Source organism: Microcaecilia unicolor, chromosome 8, assembly GCF_901765095.1.
Source record: "Microcaecilia unicolor chromosome 8, aMicUni1.1, whole genome shotgun sequence".
Lineage (NCBI taxonomy): Eukaryota > Metazoa > Chordata > Amphibia > Gymnophiona > Siphonopidae > Microcaecilia > Microcaecilia unicolor.
The window spans coordinates 231,343,584-231,364,315 of NC_044038.1; the positions used below are offsets into that span (position 1 = coordinate 231,343,584).

At 43.8% G+C, this 20,732-nt stretch overlaps 1 protein-coding gene across 1 annotated transcript in view; it reads right to left on the reverse strand.

Annotated features, from left to right (window-relative positions):
• LOC115476898 (BPI fold-containing family B member 4-like) overlaps positions 1-7,042 on the reverse strand; it is a 62,095-nt gene extending 55,053 nt beyond the window's left edge. Inside the window, exons 1-3 of the mRNA XM_030213472.1 lie at positions 6,847-7,042; positions 6,498-6,573; positions 3,331-3,435 (exon numbers count right to left, since the gene is read on the reverse strand). Coding sequence (XP_030069332.1) covers positions 3,331-3,435; positions 6,498-6,573; positions 6,847-7,042 — 377 coding nt within the window. The remainder of the gene's footprint in view (positions 1-3,330; positions 3,436-6,497; positions 6,574-6,846) is intronic.
• Positions 7,043-20,732: the final 13,690 nt, after the last annotated feature.

Sequence of the window (20,732 nt, forward strand, 5' to 3'; positions counted from 1 at the left end):
GAAGGCAACCTGGTTGTCCAGTGGATTCTTCGGGACAGGCAGGAAAGATCCCCAGTCTTTCCTGCCTGCTGCTGGCGCTGACTTTCAGCAGAAGTCTTGCGAGGCCGCCGCTAGAAGTCTCGGTGGCCATTTTTAAAGAGCGATACGGCAGCGGGGGAGGGTCAGCGCCGGCAGCGGGTAGGCAAGGCTGGGGATCTTTCCTGCCTGCCCCGAAGAATCCACTGGACAACCAGGGTGGTTGCCTTCTTCAGGTATGTACACTGGACTTAGTGCCTGGGACCCTGTAGCTCGGGGGAGGGAGGGAGGAGAGCCGAGTCGCCCTGAAGAACAACCGGCTCGCAAGATGGTAAAAAATTTAACAACTGGCTCTTGCGAGCCGGCTCCAGCACACCACTGGACAAAGATCAGGTGAAAACTTTTCAATTTCTGTGCCCCGAAAACATGATAGTTAGGAGTGGAATAGAAGACTATCAGTGTAAACCCAAGCCTCCTGATTCTATAACTGTCACCAAAAATTATGCATGCAAATTTAGGGGCCCTGTTTTTAGTGCGTGCTAACCATGTAGACTCCCATAGGAATATTATGGGCATTTACACAGTACATGCTAATTTTTTAGCTCATACTAAAAATGCTAGCGTGCCTTTGTAAACAGGGCCCTAGGTGTGTTCCTGATTTGCACGTGCAACTTAATTAAATAATGAGTCAATTAGTGCCAATAATTAGCTTTTTAAGAAACAATGATTGACACTCATTAGGTTTAATTGGGACCTATATGTATAAAGTTAGGTATTTTTACATTGTAAGCTCTATTGAGCAGGGACTGTCTCTCTGTGTCAGGTGTTCAGCGCTGCGTGCGTCTAGTAGCGCTATACAAATGCTAATAATAATAATAATAATAATACACAGCCCAAAAAGGGGGTGCAGAAATGGGAGGGCGATGGGGGTTTCGGGTGGATTGGGGGGGTTTGTTTTTGAGTTACACACGTAATTGTAGAATAACAGTGCTCCGCACGTAAAGTTAGGTGTGGACATTTGCTGCACCGTTCGCCTAAAATAGACTTACTGAGTCAGTATGTCAAACTCCATCTCTGGCCATCTTCAAATCTAGGCTTAAAGCCCACCTGTCTGCTTTTAACTCCTAACCCCTATTGACTTGTTCAGTGCCCATGTCTGTTTTATCATTCCCACCTTAAGTAATTCCCTTATCCCTTATTTGTCCTGTTTGTCTGTCCTGATTAGATTGTAAACTATCTCGAGCAGGGACTGTCTCTTCATGTTCAAGTGTACAGCGCTGCGTACGTCTAGCAGCGCTATAGAAATGATAAGTAGTAGTAGTCTATGGGATTCTGGAATCTTGCTAGTCTTTGGGATTCTGCACAGAATCTGCTACTCTTTGGGATTCTGGAATCTTTCTACCCTTTGGGACTCCGGAATCTTGCTAATCTTTGTCCTTATATCCCTTATTTGTCCTGTTTGTCTGTCCTGATTAGATTGTAAGCTCTGTCGAGCAAGGAGTGTCTCTTACATGTTCAGCGCTGCGTATGTCTAGTAGCACTATAGAAATGATAAATAGTAGTTGTAGCAGTGAATTTATTGCTATGGATTAATAAATGTGAGTGCACTTGTTAGTAAATTTTAACAGGGCTTTTGGATTTTGTGTCAGATCTTTCAAATTATCTGTAAGGATTTTCATACAGTTGACAGACCCATCCTAGCTGTATGTGGAACTGCTTTGAGTTCACTAGATCTGCCTACAAAACTCTAATGCAATTTCTCAGTGAATCTAGGGAAAATCCAATTTCTCCAATAAACTCAAACCAGGCAGCTGGACCTTGAAATATTCATATATCCTAGTCTAGATATGTTTCTGTCTTAAAGGCCCACCTAACCAGTCTGACACATGAAGAAATGTTAACAATATTTTCATACAGATGTCAGAGAATTCTTCTCTAAAAAAAATAGTGTACAAATATCTTCTCCAAATTAGGAAAATCCACAAAATAAGCAGATTATCAGGCTTATTTTCGAAAGAGAAGGATGCCCATCTTTCGACACAAATCGGGAGATGGGCGTCCTTCTCTCAGGGTCGCCCAAATGGGCATAATCGAAAGCCGATTTTGGGTGTCCCCAGCTGCTTCCCGTTGCGGGGACGACCAATGTTCCCGGGGGGCGTGTCGGAGGCGTAGCGAAGGCGGGACTGGGGTGTGCCTAACAGATGGGCGTCCTCGAGCGATAATGGAAAAAAGAAGGGCATCCCTGACGAGCACTTGGACAATTTTACTTGTCCATTTTTTCTTATGACCAAGCCTCAAAAAGGTGCCCGAACTGACCAGATGACCACCAGAGGGAATCGGAGATGGCCTCCCCTGACTCCCACAGTAGTGACTAACCCCTCCCACCCTGAAAAAAACAACTTTAAAAACTTTTTTTGCCAGCCTCAAATATCATACTCAGGTCCATCGCAGCAGTATGCAGGTCCCTGGGGGGGGGGGGGGGGGGGAGGGTGTGTGTGTGTCAGTGGAGGCATAGCGAAGGCGTGGACGTCCTTCTTTCAAACATTTTGGACATCCTGAACTGCACCCCCCCCCCCCACAGGGACAGCCAAATTTCAAGGGAGTGGAGTGGAGTAGAGTAGAGTAGAGTGGAGTGAAGTGGAATGGAATGGAGGAGTGGTCTAGTGGTTAGAGCACTGATCTTGCAATCCAGAGGTGGCCAGTTCAAATCCCACTGCTGCTACTTGTGATCCAAATAAATAAATAAAGGGGGTGTCAGAGGAATGAACATCCTTCTCACAGAAACATCCACAACTGCCCTTAGGAAGGAAATCGTGTGCAAATGAGCTAACAGCAAGCAGCTCATTTGCATGTGATTTCCTTCATGCATGCCCGTTCCTTTCTGAATCGCTATGGGATCGGTAAGGGAAGGGCTTTTTCCGTTCAGTTAGTCCACTGCAGTGCCCCCTAGGGTGCCCGGTTGGTGTCCTGGCATGTCAGGGGGACCAGTGCACTATGAAGGCTGGCTCCTCCCACGAACAAATGAGTTGGATTTGGTCGTTTTTGAGATGGGTGTCCTCGGTTTCCATTATGGCCGAAAACCGGGGACGACCATCTCTAAGGTCGACCATCTCAACATTTATTTCGACCATCTCTAAGGTCAACCTAAATGTTGAGATTTGGACGTCCCCGACTGTATTATCGAAACGAAAGATGGCCTCCCATCTTGTTTCGATAATACGGGTTTCCCTGCCCCTTCGCAGGGACGTCCTGCGAGGATGCCCTCAGGAAAACCTGGGTGCCCCGTTCGATTATGCCCTTCTATCTCATACTCACCTTTTCCCATTGATTGCTACTTTGGTATACAAGTTCAAATGGACCCCAATACCAGGCAGAAGCTTCAATGACACTTTAGGGAGGGTGAGATCTATAATCCTTAATCTGCACGATAAAGTAATGAGTTAAAAGTAAAGAAAGAACACACACACTTTTAATTGTGTACAAACTCTCTCAGTCTATAAACTGGGAACTAAACTGAAGCACCATTTGCATACTCAAATGTATAAAATGCTAAGCATTAATGTGGGTAAGTGAATACGTACTAGGTGAACGTTCAATGCTATTCTTGAAATGGCATGTGCAACTTGTTGAGCATGGAAATGCAAAGGAGAATTTACAGGACCAACATTTGCATGCACAACTTACAGAATATTATAAATTAACCTGCTAAAGTGCTGCATGCATTTACGCCTGCTACTGACATGGCGTATGTGGGTGCACCTAAATAAATGCACCCCGATGCCGATTTACACTAGTATTCTACAACGGAATAGTGGCCCAGATGGTATTATAGAATTAGCACTCAACATGTAATTAAACTATGGAATTCATTGCCAGAGAATGTGGTAAAAGCAGTTAGCTTAGCAGGGTTTTAAAAAAGTTTGGATAATTTCCTAAAAGAAAAGTCCATAAGCCATTATTCAGATGGACTTGGGAAATATCCACTGCTCGCATCTAGGTTAAACAGCATAGAATCTGTTTTGGGATCTTTGCCAGATACTTGTGATCTGGAATGGCCATTGTTGGGAACAGGATACTGGGCTTGATGGACCTTTGGTCTGTCCCAGTATGCCAATGCTTAGGCACCTAAATTGTAGTGCCCTGTTCTGTCCTCTTTAGAATACATAGAAATCAATGTGAATAGGTTTTTTTTCCTCCTGTCTTAACCCCACCACCCACCCTAGGCCTGTCCTGAATTTGATCAGCTAAATTTGAGTTCCTAATGAAACTCAGCTGCCTAAATTTAGCTGGTTTGCTTTCTTAAAGGCTTTGAGCTAGCCATCTTAGTTTTTCTTGCTCGTTAGACCCTTTTAATATTAGCAACACAACATACAAATACATTTGAAGGAAAAAATTCTATAAAGGTTGCCAAAAGTTAGGTGCAAAGATGCATTGCACTGGAGTGCGAAATCTATAACAACTTTTGGGCGCCCAGAATCCATTCTAGAAAATGTTTATTTATACTTGATGAATCACTTTTTTTTAACAAATAAATGAAAGCGAATTACAAAAATTAAAAACATATGGGAAGTAGAAAAGAACGTCAATAAATATATAGAAAATAAATCAAACACACCAAAAAGATAAAATATAACTGCATAACTACTATGCCTCCTTCAGGTACTATCCATCAGCAAAGGAAGAAACACACTAAGGGTCCTGTTTACTATGCTGCACTGTAGGCGTGGAAACCTTTAGGCGCACGTGAAAATTTAGCATGTGCAAATGCTAGAGACACCCCTAGGAATATAATGGGTGTCTCTATTGTTTGCATGTGCTAATTTTCAGTATGCGCTAAAAAGTTAGCACGCCTACAGCGCAAATTAGTAAACAGGGTCCAAATAATTAAAAAAAAAATGTTTTTCAGAGCTATGTTGAAGCTCTTTAATGAGGTCTCTGATGCTATGTACAAAAGAAGACTGTTCCACGAGGATGGAGTCAAAAAATAGAATGCACTTTTTCTTGTTACGTCATAATATGCTTGTATGGGATTAGGCCAGACAAGTTTCTGATCATTGAGCGAGCACAGACAGCGCGCCGGAGTACAAGGGATAGTCACTGATGCCAAATAATCAGGCAAACCCATATGAATATCCTCAAACGTACAAGCAACCAATGCAATTTCAAAATACTAGTGTAAGTCAGAATTTATAGGCCAGCATTTAGGTGCGTCCACTCACACCATGTCGATATCAGCGTGCCTGAAAACACTTTAGTGCATAACTTACAATATTCTGTATGCTACGTGTGTAATTGTTGGACATGCCTATACCCTGTCCCAGGGGCGTAGCCAGACTTCGACGGGAGGGGGGTCCAGAGCCCGAGGTGAGGGGGCATATTTTAGCCCCCCTCCGGTGCTGCCACCCCCGCCTGCCGCTGCCAACTTTCACCCCCCACACCGCAACCCTCTCGACCCCCCCTTCCCACCGCCAACCCTCTCCTGTCGTGTACCGTTGCTTGCTGAATGATCTGATCAAGTTTCTGTACGTGCGTCTGACGTCCTGCGGCGGAGGAGGGTCGCAGCAGGGGGTCCAGGGCCAAATCTATGGGGCCCAGGCCCCTGTGGCCCCATAGTAGCTACGCCCCTGCCCTGTCCATGTGCCTCCCCCTATGAACACCCTCTTGCGTCTGCAAACTAAGCAAGTTACGTGCTAAAGTTCTAGAACCCCAATTAATGCCCAGCTAGCACGTGCGTAGCTGTAACAGTAATGTACGTATCTGCTAGTAGTCTATAACTTACACATGCAACTTGTTATAGAATGAGGGGGTTGATAACTATTCATCGTGTATATCCTGAAATCCAGACCATCATATGACCCTGCTGAGAACCCTTGCCTACTTGACTCAATTGGTTTTGGAAAGATTCTGGAGCATAAATTAGTTTATTCATGAACAGTTGTATAAAATTAAGTCAACTAGGGGCCCTTTTACTAAATCGCTGTAGGGCTAACAAGCAGGTAGCATGCATCAAATTGACCCTACTGCAGGGGGTACCAGGGGTGTCCTGCAGTAGTTTCAAAGGTGGCGCGCATTGTTTCCATTGATAGAAAATAATTTTCTACCGTGGAGGTTGTTCCTGGTGGTAATTGGCAATGCAGGCCACATTGCCACGTGCTGCCTTTCTCCCAACTGTGGTAAAAAATGGTCCAGCGCTCACCAATTTCACACTCTCTTACTAGCCCAGGCCACTTTTTATCATGCCTTATTAAAAAGACCACTAAAATTTTCTTAATAACCTGGAATATAATCTTAATATCTTGTAAACTGTTAACATTTTAAGTCATTAGAAATTCTGAGACAGTAGTGCTGCCACAAGTTAGCTGTATAATACATCTCTCATGTTTTATACCATTAAAGGCTAATTTCTGATAAGAGCTTGATCGATTCTTTGTAGAGTTAAGGTTGAGACTAGAAGAATTGAAATAATATACTGCCTGACTTACCCTGTAATTCCTTGAACTGTTCCAAGTAATCCTCCATTGCCAAGTATACCAAGCAGACCTCCTTCACCAAGAAGACCTCCAAGCAGGCCTCCACCACCGCCACCACCAAGCAAACCTCCAAGAAGTCCTCCTCCTCCTCCACCACCACCACCAAGTAAACCTCCAAGAAGTCCTCCTCCATCTCCACCACCAAGTAGACCTCCAAGAAGACCACCACCACCACCACCACCACCACCACCATTAACTGCCTGAACATCTCCACCACCACTATCAACTGCTGGGCCACCTCCACCACCACCACCACCACCACCACCACCGAGTAAACCTCCAAGAAGTCCTCCTCCTTCACCACCACCACCAAGTAAACCTCCAAGAAGTCCTCCTCCATCTCCACCACCAAGTATACCACCAAGAAGACCACCATTACCAAGTAGACCTCCAAGAAGACCACCACCACCACCACCACCAAGTACACTTCCAAGAAGTCCACCAACTAGACCTCCCCCTCCCCCTCCCCCTCCACCACTTGGTGGTGGGGCTTGCATATTTACTCCTCCATGCATCGAATGTGTAACAGCTGAAAATATATCAAGAAAATATTTGTTACAAGATGGTTGACATACATTAGAATCATCAACAATAAAGAAGAAAATCTTCCCCATTTCCTACAAAAGTTCTTTCTAGATATGTGGTTTCATGTAAATGTTGAATCGTCATATAGCTAATAAATCAGTCCAGGTCCTGACACTTAGTGGAAGGAACAAATGCTGAACACAACTATATCATATGTAGATCTGGAAAAGATATCAGTAATTGACCATTCAGTTCTACCTCTTGTTTTCTGACTTTTGCAAGTTTAAAATCCAAAAAAGTACATTTATTTATTTATTTATTTGTGACATTTATATCCCACATTATCCCAAAAAGTTTTGAGTTCAATGTGGCTTATAATATGATTGAACCTCAAACATTTCTTTTTCAAAAATTTGTATTGTATGATATTTTATAATAGATTGTTTCTTGTTTTGGATTATATAATTCCTGGTGTATGTTCCAATTATTGTATATCGTAATCCATTTAGATCTGTGAGTTGAAAGCAGGCGATAAGTTCTGACATTATTATTATTATTATTATTACAGTTAGTGCTGGGGAGGTCCATGGGTAGAGTTGGGGTGGACCCAGGTACCTCTGATATTCAGTGCCAGTGCCCAGATAACTATCTGGGCAAGTTAAGGGCCTCTTTTACTAAACAGCACTAGCAATTCCTGGTGTAGCAGCCCATTCATTTTAAATGGGCTGCATCACATTTGCTGACTGGGAATCACTAGCAAGATTTAGTAAAGGAGGCCCTTTGACTACTATGACTGCGATCCTACTTGCATCTGGATTATTCTGGCCAGACAGCAAGATCCGGACCTTCAGTGCAGAGCCCGGATTAGTCCAGGCATTGAATATTGTAAGGAGGTTGGAGGGTCTAAGCAGCTCAGGAGGAGGTATGGGGCCAGACTACATTCCCCACAAGGCCCTGAGAGAAGATATCAGGGGGGGTAGGTCCCAAAACCCGGTATGGCCCCCACGTGGAAGGGAGGGGGAAAAGGACTGGAAAGAGCAGCTGTTATGGCAGAGGAGGGCCAGAAGGGGGAGCAGGGATGACAAAGCTCAATACCCTTGGGTTAGAAATCAGTACAAGATTCCTTCCACCTGGGAGGGGGAGGAGGTCTCCAACCAACAGCCTAGCAGAGAAGCAGAGTTAATGGAGTGTTTGGAGGAAGGGGAGGCTGGAGAGACCAACACACCAGGTTTGGAGGAACCAGTGGACATGGACTGTAATTGTACTTTGGGGCAGAGTTGCAGGGACTGAAGGCAGTGGGTGGTCACAGGAGTCAATTAGCTGTGTTGTGGGCGGTGTACTGCCAATCCGCAACCACCCAAGCGGAAAGACTTTTAAAACTGAAACCCAGGCTGGTGAACTGGGGAGAACTTGGATTTAAAGGGATATTTTTTTCTTGTTGCTTTGTTTTGAAACTGAATGGGACTTTAACCCCCTTGAACTGAGATTTGTGGAGGAGGGGAAATAAACTGTTTGGAACTAAAAGCTGTGTTGTCTGGAAGGACTTTGTTTGTGGACTTCTGAAGGGAGCCTACCACCCCCTGAACGTTTGCTACCGGGATTACAGCTATTACAATATCTAGCCAAATTTAGCCTGTGGTGGTGGTCAGTGCCTTAAAAATAGTTGACTGCCACCTACATATCCCTAAATATGAATTTGTGTTTGCAAAAATAAATATCGTAAACTCTTATCAATCATACCTCCATTGAGTGAATCTTGGCTAACCCGAAGGACAGCCCCTGTGCCATGAACACCTTGCGGTGCAGCCAACAAACCACAGATGAGAACAACTCGCCAAGCCCTGAACATCTTTGTTTCCAACACCTGCTGAGAACATTTCTGATTAAACAATGTTGATGGTAATATTAGAAACAGAGGCCAAACACAGACAAGAAAGGACAACGTGTGGATTTTCAACAGAATCTATCCATCTAATAATCGAGTTAGGCAGTTAGATCCCATGGAATGGAAAGTTCACTTGACAGCTTAGACTTCTTTTAGAAATGTACCTCAACGTGATGGAATGGACAAGGCAGAGGAGAGGGCACCAAGATTATAAACAGGACCCATTCCATCAGCATCGGTTACGATAATTTTAACTCTAGAAGAATTCAGATAAGTAGCTCCAATTTTGTTTGATAATCATTGGAATTGTGAAAATGCATCCGATTCAGTTCCGCTTTGATTGGAATATGGCAATCAAAAATCCCACAAGAAAATGCAACAGGAGGTGAAAAAAAATTTAAATCATTATCATTCAAACCTAGTGAAAAAAAAAACCTGAATAAATTGTTTCTCAACAAAAATGTTTTTCAAGATATTTTTTATACTATTAATAATAGCAGAAAGGGAAAGGGCCTTCATATTCAAAAAGGAACGACAATCATTTGTGGTCACCTGTTTTGGTTCCTAATTAAAATATCAACAGTCCTGAGAAATAGAACAAAACCAAACAATGTTCAGTTACACTAAGCAAAACCTTAAAATAATAAGTGATATTGAATATGAGAAACATTGTCTTATTTTGACTACCATAGCATTTGTAGCCAAATCTTTTAAAAACGTAAGTCCAATCGCTATACATATTTTGTAGACTAAAGGAAGGAAGAAACATGATAGTTAAATAGTGTTGTTAAAATGGCCTGAGAGTGTTAGGCTGCAAAACTTAAAGGAACCAGCAACCTTTACAAATCTAAGTGCCTCATCCAACCACAAAACTCTTTATGTGGCCATCCTCCCCCCCCCCCCCCACCCCAAAGAAGGATCCCCCTCAGTAGTGCTCAATCCTAAGGCCCCCTCATCTGGAGGTGCCCCAAGTGGTAAAACACCCTGTACCCAAATGCAATCCCCCCAATGAAAGGCCCTTCCCAAGTCATACACCCCCCTTGCCTGGCCCTTCCAACCTCCTGATGGCTCTCCCAAGCATTCCATACCTCAAATCCTCCCCAGAGGTCTTTGTGGGGATCTAGACAGGAGCAATTCCTACTCACTCCTGCCATTGCAGGCACCAGGATTCCAAGTGGTACTGGTGACCCCTAGTGACAGTCTTGCAATAATACAGATAAGAATCATTTTGCTGTAGAAAGGCAAGGTGAGTCTACAACTAAGGTCATTGGTTTCATTTGCAATCCTGGCACTGGCAACGGCAGAAGCAAGTGGGGAATTTCTCCTGCCTAGACACCCACTACACACCCAGGAATGATTTGATATATGCCTAGGAGGCTCATTGAGGGGCAAGGGGAACCCAGTAAAGGAGGCACATTTTGGGAGGAGGCCTTCCGGTGGGGGAGGGGGGTTACATTTGGATGGGATGTTTCATCACTTGGGATGCATCCAGCTTGGGGTGTGTCTAGGTTTGGGGGCACTATTGTAGGTGTCTTTTTTGAGGAGTGTAGTTGTATGCTTTGAGGTTGGGGGCAGGCACTTGAGTACCACTATTTGAAAAGATCTCCAGCTCCTTTAAGATTCACCCTGGGCTCACTGGGATGAGAATTTGGGGCCCAGTGTTCTCAGGATGGTTAAATAACCCCAGATTTCTGCTGAGGTTATTTTTCCAGCTATAATGCCAATTGTGGAGTTTGCAAGTAACTATAGCATTTACATAATAATTAACTGCTTTACATGCATTTGGATGCTTTTCATTTCTTTACTTTTAGCTTGTGGTGCCTAGTTATTGCTGTGTTATGGTAATTTAAGTCCTATTGGTGCCTTTACAGACCATTTTTATTAGGCTATTCAATACAGCTACAACAATCTTTGGTATTTTGCCCTTCAAGTGTGAAATATGTTCATTTTTTAAAAAATATTTGAATACGTTATTCTGTTTTATTGTTATTCCTTTCCGGAATTCTTTATCTCGAGGCTTCTTATATTGCATTCAGGAAAAAATTGAAAACTTTTTTATTTGATGATTAAGACTTTTATTGTTATTGTTTGTTGAATTTTTTTTCTTTTATGATATGCATTTGAATTGCTGTAAACCATAGTGAACCCTCTTTAGATGATACAGCAGTATCATCTCTACCCTCATCTCCCCTTACGTTCCTACCCGTAACCTCCGCTCTCAAGACAAATTCCTCCTCTCAGCACCCTTCTCCACCACTGCCAACTCCAGGCTCCGCCCTTTCTGCCTCGCCTCACCCCATGCTTGGAATAAACTCCCTGAGCCCATACGCCAGGCCCCCTCCCTGCCCATCTTCAAATCCTTGCTCAAAGCCCACCTCTTCAATGTCGCCTTCGGCACCTAACCACTACACCTCTATTCAGGAAATCTTGACTGCCCCAACTTGACATTTCATCCTTTAGATTGTAAGCTCCTTCGAGCAGGGACTGTCCTTCTTTGTTAAACTGTACAGCGCTGCGTAACCCTAGTAGCGCTCTAGAAATGTTAAGTAGTAGTAGTAGTATATAAACAATAATTTGATACTGATATTGATATTGAAAGGGTAAATAATGCAACCGAGCCTAATACAACTTGATAACTTCCCCCCTTAGGAGGCAGAAAGTACATCTGCACTAATTGTCAATCCACTTACCGCACGGTAAAGTACTTTTCTGGTATGGAACTCTATGGGAACATACCGGGAAGGCCTCAAATAGTTAATGCATAGGCTTTGCACTTACCATGTGTTAATTTTTGCAGTTAATGTGCAGTAAAGTACAAAACTTTACTACACTTTAGTAAATACCCCTAAGTTCCTGATAGGAATGGAGATATTTATCACATCCATTGCTGCTATATCCGCCATGTAGTCTGTATTTTGGCTCAACATTTTTTAACACAAACATGCCAACGACAAACAAAGGGCTGGGTTTTTTTTTTTCCATTCCTTTTTGCTCTTCTCCCCCCCCCCCCACCCCCCCCTGCACCCAATGCCTTTAGGCATTCACCTCCCTCTCCTCACCTCCCCCCATGCTCGCTTATACTCATACCCCTACACCCCCCGCCCCCCTTTCATTTTGGAAGTGGACAAAGTTACATGGGAAGGTGGAAAATGACTTCCAGAAATAAGCACTTTTAAAAACATATATGTGCCATGGGGCAGGAATAAAAGCCAATGTGGAACTTTTTATCCCATACCTACCCTACCCTAGCATTCCTACCCTAGCCCTGCCCAAACCATGCCCCTAGAAATCCTTACGTAACATGGTTTTCCATGTGCAAATAGTGATTTTCTGAAACTGGGTTTTGCATATATGTGTGATATATACATGTATCTGCTGGTATTTCCATGTGGAAATTACAAATAGGACTCCTAAAATAACCCCCAATGCTTGTTAATAGGTTGTGCATGTGCTAACATGGTAAAAACATTTTAGTAAATCTAGACCTAAGAATGGAGTTTCATTATGTTATAGAAATTGTTATTTTCCAGTCTGTCTCTGGTCAATATAGATTTATAAATGAATAGATGATACTTTATTTTGGTTTCTCATCCTGTAATAACGGTCTGCTTGAAATTCATCTACGCATAATTAAATAGTGTTTCTAACTAGAAGTATCTCTGCAACAGCAACGTTCTCCAAATAGATAGATAGATAGATAGATAGATAGATATAGATATAGGGGAAGGATCCTGGCAAAACTGCACAGTCATATGGTACCTATCTGAGAGCCCCCTCCACACAACTGGATTTGATGATGTTGGCCTATGAAAGAATCATATTGAACAGAATTTCAGTGCAGTTGCTTCTTTTCCATTGGAAGATCCTTGTAAGCAGAAAACACTGAAAAGTTTGAACATGAAAAACAAAAGGTATCTCAGATCCTAAAACGTAATATTCTCTTTCTATCCTTTCTCCATTATTTCTTTCTTCATTCTTTTACTTGATTTTTTTCCTTCTGCTTAGACTTCACTGTAGTATCTAGAAATCTTACCTTGAGCAGATCCTGCTGAATGAATGGATTTTTGCTATCTTGTTAAGCCACCACCTCCTCCTCTAAAGCCCAGAGACAGCTCCTTATATATCCAACAGCTCACGAGCAAATGAGGAACGCAAGAACATTGCTAAAAGCCTGGATAATATAGAGGGTATCAAAGATTAATTTGTGGTTTGCAATGTCTTCCAGTGTAAATAACGATAAAGCCATAGTTCAGTAGGTGAGATATCAAATACATGTATAGCTTGACAGACAACAATAGAGCTCTCATTAGACTGTTCCATTTAAATGGGTAGAGCTGCTAAATGGTCATCTATCGAGCTGGAATGCATTTAAATTGATTTGGGAATTATAACACAGGTCATGCTATAATACTGTATCTTTAAACTCATGCTTTAGTTACATATGTTAGATTTTAAGCTCTGCTGCTCATTTTTTTTCTGCCCTTGAGTTTGCCAAGGCTGCCTTGTTCTATAATGGAGCCTGTCTATCATAATGCGGTCTTGTAGGTTTACGGAAAGAAAGCTATTGAAAACGTGTAACTTATTTTACATCAATGGACTGATCTAAATGATCGAATTATCCATATCAGAATGGTTATAACTACTGGCATCAAACATGGAGGAGGAGCAATGGGCATAAATTCAGCACTTAGTCAGTACCTGATTCTATAAATGGTACTCAAAATTAGGCACCCCTACCCCCCCCCCCCCCTCCAAAACAAATCACCCTTTATAGCATAGTGCTTAAGTGCGGATCCTGTGCATAACTTTGGGTGCCAGACTTACGCTCGCTGAAACCTGGTATAAATGCTGGCGCCCAAGTTCGATTGAGTTACCGAGTATTCCGTAATTACACCTGCAACTTTTTAGAATACCCCTGACTCGCCCATGCTCCTCCCAAGGCCATGCCCCCTTTCAAGATACAAGCTATGGGAGTTGGGAGTTTGGCTCATTGTCGTAAAGAATAGCGGGCAGCCAGATGGGTGCGCAAATATTAACGAGTGCCAATTAACATCAGTAATTGGCTGATAGCACCCAATTATTGATGTAATTGAGCTCATTAACCAATTAATTTGTGCGCGCATCTTGGGAACCATATATAGACTCCAGGGGTTAAAGGGTGCCTATGAAGCACCTATTCTATAAAGGAAAGTAGGATTCTACTTTACAGAATACTAGTACAACAGGTGAAATGCATACCTATAATTTACAAGTGAGCACTTATACTATGGTGTGAAGGGGTCTACAGAACACTGCCCCTCGCCCTTAAGGAAAGTCCCTTCGATAGCCTGGGTCATTTTAAGAACAGTCCCTCCTATAGCCTGGACCACCTTAAGAGCACAAGACCCGCCCTGGGAAGGAGATGAGCTGGGAGAGGCGGAGCCCATACTTGGGGATGTAAAAGACAGGGCCAGGCTAAAGGTAAGGAGGCCCAAGGAGAAACGTTTTGAACCCCAGCACATGACATGGAAGGTACCGTTCTATAATTGTGACCTGGCTGAGGTAAGCCATTTGATTTACCAGATTGAACTTCTTAAGTTTTGTTTTGAGGTCTGGCTAGAACCAGACCCAAACCCTGGTGGAGAACCGAAGACTTATAATCTGTATTTGTGGTGTGATAACCCTGGCAGTCACAGACTATGTTTGGCCTACCTACCGCCAGAGGCCACTTAGACTGAAATATATTGTGAACTGCAGAAGTTTCTTTGCCCTGTATCTCAGGCCCTGTGAAAGGAACAGGCCTGGGATTTCCTTTGAATAAATATGTACTTTGGATTAAACCCCTTTGTCCTGCTGCATTATTTGTCTTGCCCACGCCCAACCCTTGCTCAGAGTGTCACACAAGGATAGAGCTTGTGTAAATGCTTATGCCTGAATGCCATAGATATGTGTATAAATTATAGTTTTCTATAGGTTACACATGTAATTGTGCATCCCCATCTATGCTACACCCAGACTTTGCCTATGTGTAAGCTCATCTGTCAAATATGTACTACTAGGAAAAAAGGCCAGTTTCTGACACAAATGAAACGGGCGCTAGCAAGGTTTTCCTCGGAGTCTGTGTATTTTACAGAGTGTTTGTGAGAGTGAGTGTGTGATAGAGAGAGACTGAATGTGTGAGTGTGTGTGACAGAGAGAGTGAAACTATGTGCGAGAGTGTGTGTGTGAGAATGAGAGTGTGTGCCAGGGGCCCCCTCCCTCCCTCCCTCCCAGTTTCAGGGTCCGCCCGCCCCCCTCCAAGTTCCAGGGTCCGCCCTCCTTCCCTCCCAGTTCCAGGGTCATTGCCCCCCTCTCCCCCTCCCTCCCAGTTTCAGGGTCTCCCCCCCTTCCCTCCCAGTTTCAGTGTCCGCCTGGCCCCCCTCCAAGTTTCAGGATCTGCTTTCCCTCCCAGTTCCAGGGTCATTGCCCCCCTCTTCACCTCCCTCCCTGTTTCAGGGTCTCCCCCCTCCCCCCCTCCCTCCCAGTTTCAGGGTCCGCCTGGCCCCCTCCAAGTTCCAGGGTCCGCCCTCCCTCCCACCCACCCAGTTCCAGGGTCGTTGCCCCCCTCTTCCCCCCCCCTCAAGCCACCCTGTGATGTTTAAGTGAAAAATTAGGGAGCTGTGTAGTGTAATAAAACGCACCTGCAACGTTGTGAAGCTGACTCCGTGGCTTCACTGAAGTGAAGGGTTCGTAAAGTTCGTCAAATTCATCAGTCTGTCATCATCTCTCTCGGCCCCGCCCTCGCACCTCTGATAGGTCCGCCGCTCTCGACGACAAAACATGATGACGTCGAGGGCGGCAGACCTATCAGAGGCGCGAGGGCGGAGCAGAGAGAGGTGGTTACAGAGCGATGAACCTTACGATCCTTACGAACCCTTCACTTCTTCAGTGAAGCCACAGAGTCCGCTTCACAACGTTGAAGGTGCCTTTTATTATAGTAGATGTAACATATGAATAATTGTGCGTTGCTAAGAGCAATATATTCTTTGCTCTTTGTTTTAGGGGATTGATTGCTCTTTTTTTGGGGGGGGGGGGTTCTTAATAGTTGCATTAGTTCTATGGGGCATATCTGAGGTTTGGCGGTAGGGGGGGGCAGGGGCTAGAGTGAGGGGGCACATTATAGCCCCCCCCGGCCGCCGCTGCCCCCGCCTACCGCCGTCACCTACCCCCGAGGTCCGCTTCCTCCTGCCGGCTTTTTGAAATATTGCTTCAGCTGGCGGGGGACTCCAACCCCCCGCCAGCCCAGCCGCGGTCTTCTTTAACTTCTTCATCCTCATCATGCTGTGAAAGCTGCATGCATCCTTTTCCAATTCTACTGTATCTTTCTTGAGATGCGGTGATCAGAATTGAACACAATACTCAAGGTGCGGTCGCACCATGGAGCGATACAACGGCATTATAACATCCTCACACCTGTTTTCCATACCTTTCCTAATAATACCCAACATTCCATTCGCTTTCCTAGCCACAGCAGTACACTGAGCAGAAGGTTTCAGTGTATTATCGATGACCACACCCAGATCCCTTTCTTGGTCTGTAACTCCTAACGTGGAACCTTGCATGACGTAGCTATAATTCGGGTTCTTTTTTCCCACAAGCATCATCTTGCACTTGCTCACATTGAACGTCATCTGCCATTTAGCCGCCCAGTCTCGTAAGGTCCTTCTGTAATTTTTCACAATCCTGTTGCGAGTTAACGACTTTGAATAACTTTGTGTCATCAGCAAATTTAATTACCTCGCTAGTTACTCCCATCTCTAAATCATTTATAAATATATTAAAAAGCAGCGGTCCTAGCACAGACCCCTGAGGAACCCTACTAACTACCCTTCTCCATTGTGAATACTGCCCATTTAACCCCACTCTCTGTTTCCTATCCTTCAACCAGTTTTTAATCCACAATAGGACATTTCCTCCTATCCCATGGCCCTCCAATTTCCTCTGTAGCCTTTCATGAGGTACCATGTCAAACGCCTTTTGAAAATCCAGATACACAATATCAACCGGCTCCCCTTTGTCTACATGTTTGTTTACTCCTTCAAAGAATTGAAGTAAATTGGTCAGGCAAGATTTCCCCACATAAAAGCCATGTTGGCTTGGTCTCAGTAATCCATGTCCTTGGATGTGCTCTGTATTTTTGTTTTTGTTAATAGCCTCTACCATTTTCCCCGACACCGATGTCAAACTCACTGGTCTATAATATCCCGGATCTCCCCTGGAACCTTTTTAAAAAATCGACGTTACATTGGCCACCCGCCAATCTTCCGGTACCACGCTCGATTTTAAGGATAAATTGCATATCACTAACAGTAGCTCCGCAAGCTGATTTTTCAGTTTGAGGTTTACAGTAATTGATCAGGTCTTCTTATCCTCTTTGAGGGGTGTAGGGGGAGATTTTGATAGAATGCTGTTACAATAAGGACAGTAGTGGATTTCTTTCTTTAACACTATTCATGCATCTATATTTTACACCTAACTCTAGGAGGTTCCTTGTAGTTTTATCCCTGTGGAAGGCAATTCTATAATAAAACAGCTGTGTTTACGTGCCTAGAGGTTGCCTATGTGCAGCCCATTGTATAAATTTATTTATTTATTAGGATGCATTTACCGCCTTTTTGAAAGAATTCACTCAAGGCGGTGTACAGTAAGAATAAATCAAGCATGAGCAATAGACAATTACAGCACCTAAACACAGCTGTTTTATAATAGAATTAGTATGAGTGAGACTAACAAGTTAGTTACTTCTTCCATTAAAGGCCTGGTTGAAGAGCCGAGCTTTCACCTGCTTCCTGAAGTAGAGGTAGTCTTGTGTTAAGCGGAGCCTTTCAGGGAGTGCATTCCAGAGTGCAAGGCTCGCTTGTGGGTATCACATTGTGTAATGTCTTTTGGAGAGGGCGTGGTTTAGTGATAGTCCTTGGGAAGACCTTAGTGTCCTTGGAGATGTGTAGAGGATCATCCTGTTCTTCAGATATTCAGAACCATTTCCTTTAAGGACCTTGAAGATCGGACATAGAGTTTTAAATTTAGCCCTGTATTGTGCTAGTAACCAATGAAGGTTTTGCAAAAATGGTGTGATGTTGTCACATCACTTGCAACTATCTATTAGTCTTGCTGCAGCATTCTGAATCAATTGGAGCTGATGCAGACCCTTTGTAGTTAGACCGTTGTACAGTGCACTACAGTAATCCAGTGTTGATGTTATCATGGTGTGCACAACTGGGATAAGACTTATCTTCTTGATGTAAGGAGAAAGGCAGCATAGCTGTTGCAAATAGTAGAAGCAGCTCATGAAGGTTGCTTGAACTTGGGGATTCAGAGTAAGTGTAGAATCTTATTGTATTCCAAGGTTCCTGACCTGTGATTTGAAGGGGAGTTCATACTTCCCAAAAGGGATTTTGATGTCAGGTATGTATCCACTTGTGTTAGGGACCCCAGAGAAGTTTGGCTTTACTTGGGTTCAGGCAAAGTTTGTTGTGTTTAGCCCATTCAGGAATTGATGTTAGACAGGTAATCAGTTTATTAAGGGCTGTAGATAAGTCAGGTTCAATGAGTATGAGTAGCCGCACATCATCCGCTTAGATGTAGAACTGAGTGTCCATCAACCGAATCTATGAGGCCCATATTTGCCTGCTGCACTGTCTTTGATGGGCAGAGGTCAAGGGAGCAGGTAGTTGGTCGAAGGTCTCTTAGGATTTTGTCAAGGCTCTCCTCTGTCATTGGGTTAAAAGTGTTCCATCTGTCTCTGTCAGGAGGGGATGAGTTTGTGCACTCTTGGTTAACTGAGTGGGATTACCTATAAATCCTGGCAGACACTTTTAATTGTGTTGTGAAAGTATGTAGCAAAATCATTGCAGTTCAATTTAGACTGGGCAGACTTGTTCTGTTGTGTTATTTCAATACTGTTATCCCAGAATTCTGGGATGTCAACCCCTTTGTAGAATACCAAGTCTAGTACAGTATGTGATCCTTTTCATGCTATTTAACCAGTCAACGGTCATTTCTGACTGGTTAAATAGTACTGAATATTGGGGGGAGGGGGATTGTATTTACATTGGATTTCCCTTAGATTGTGAGAAGCTTGACAAAAGTTTTTTCCAGAACATCTGGGAAATCATTAAAAATTCGATTGAACATGAATCATTCTAAAATTCATCTGCTCAGATTATTCACACATTCCTATTTATCACCAATATTTAAAGTATTGTAACTAGGCCAGTGGTAGATATACTGATAGCAACAGCAGAAATTTGGGAGACTATTGGGCTCATTTTCGAAAGAGAAGGATGCCTATCTTTCGACATAAATCAGAAGATGGGCGTCCTTCTCACAGGGTCGTCCAAATTGGTATAATCGAAAGCTGATTTTGGACATCCCCAACTGCTTTCCATCGCAGGGACAGCCAAAGCTCAAGGGGGCGTATCGGAGGCATAGCAAAGGCGAGACTTGGGCGTGCCTAACACTAAGACGTCCATGACCCATGATCGAAAGAAACAAGGACGACCCTGACGAACACTTGGATGACTTTATCTGGTCGTGTTTTTCTTACGACCAAGGCACAAAAAGGTGCCCAAAATGACCAGATGACCACTGGAGAGAATCGGGGATGACCTCCCCTTACTCCCCCAGTAGTCACTAACCCCCTCCCACCCTCAAAAAATATCTTTCAAAATATTGATTGCCAGCCTCAGATGTCATACTCAGCTTCATCACAGCAGTATGCAGGTCCCTGGAGCAATTTTAGTGGGTGCAGTGCACTTCAGGCAGGCGGACCCAGGCCCACCCCCTACCTGTTACGTTTGTGGAGGAAACATCGAGCCCTCCAAAACCCACCAGAAACCCACTGTACCCACATCTAGGTGCCCCCCTTCACCCATAAGGGCTATGGTAGTGGTGTACAGATGGGGTTGGGGGGCTCAGCACACAAGGTAAGGGAGCTATGTACCTGGGAACAATTTATGAAGTCCACTGCAATGCCCCCTAGGATGCCCGGTTGGTGTCTTGGCATGTCAGGGGGACCAGTGCACTACGAATGCTGGCTCCTCCCACGACCAAAGGGCTTGGATTTGCTTGTTTCTGAGATGGACGTCCTTGGTTTACATTATCGCCGAAAATCAAAACGACCAAGTTTAGGGACGACCATCTCTAAGGATTACCAAATTTCAGGATTTGGCGCGTCCCTGACCATATTATCGAAACGAAAGATGGATGTCCATCTTGTTTCAAAAATACGGATTTCCCCACCCCTGGATCGGGATGTTTTGTGAGGACGTCCTCATCAAAACTTGGACATCCCTTTCCAATATGCCCCTCCACTCCTTCTTTAGATTATGTCAAGCTTAAAGTCCCTTGCAGCATGGGATCCTGGTCCCACCCCCACCCCATACACAAAAACAGCTAACACCAGCACTAATTTCAACACATTAGTTCCTATGACATCATTGCTGATCAGGAATATAAGAGTCCCAAGAAAACTAGTGACTCAGTGATATTTCCCATATATATTTGTCCCTAGATTCTATATATGGCACCCAAGTTCGACACAAGGTCCGCACTTAAGCGCTACTCTAAAAAGGGTGCGTTGCCATTTATAGGATAACATATAGTGCTGATTTTTTTCCAGCACCCAATATTGAGTGCCATTTTATAGAACAGCAAAAATGCAGTTCTAAGTTAATCAGGTATCTGTCCAGGTATCACCTCTAAATTTTGACAATACCTGGGTAACTCATGGCAGGCCCTGAGTACCCAGATATTCAGTG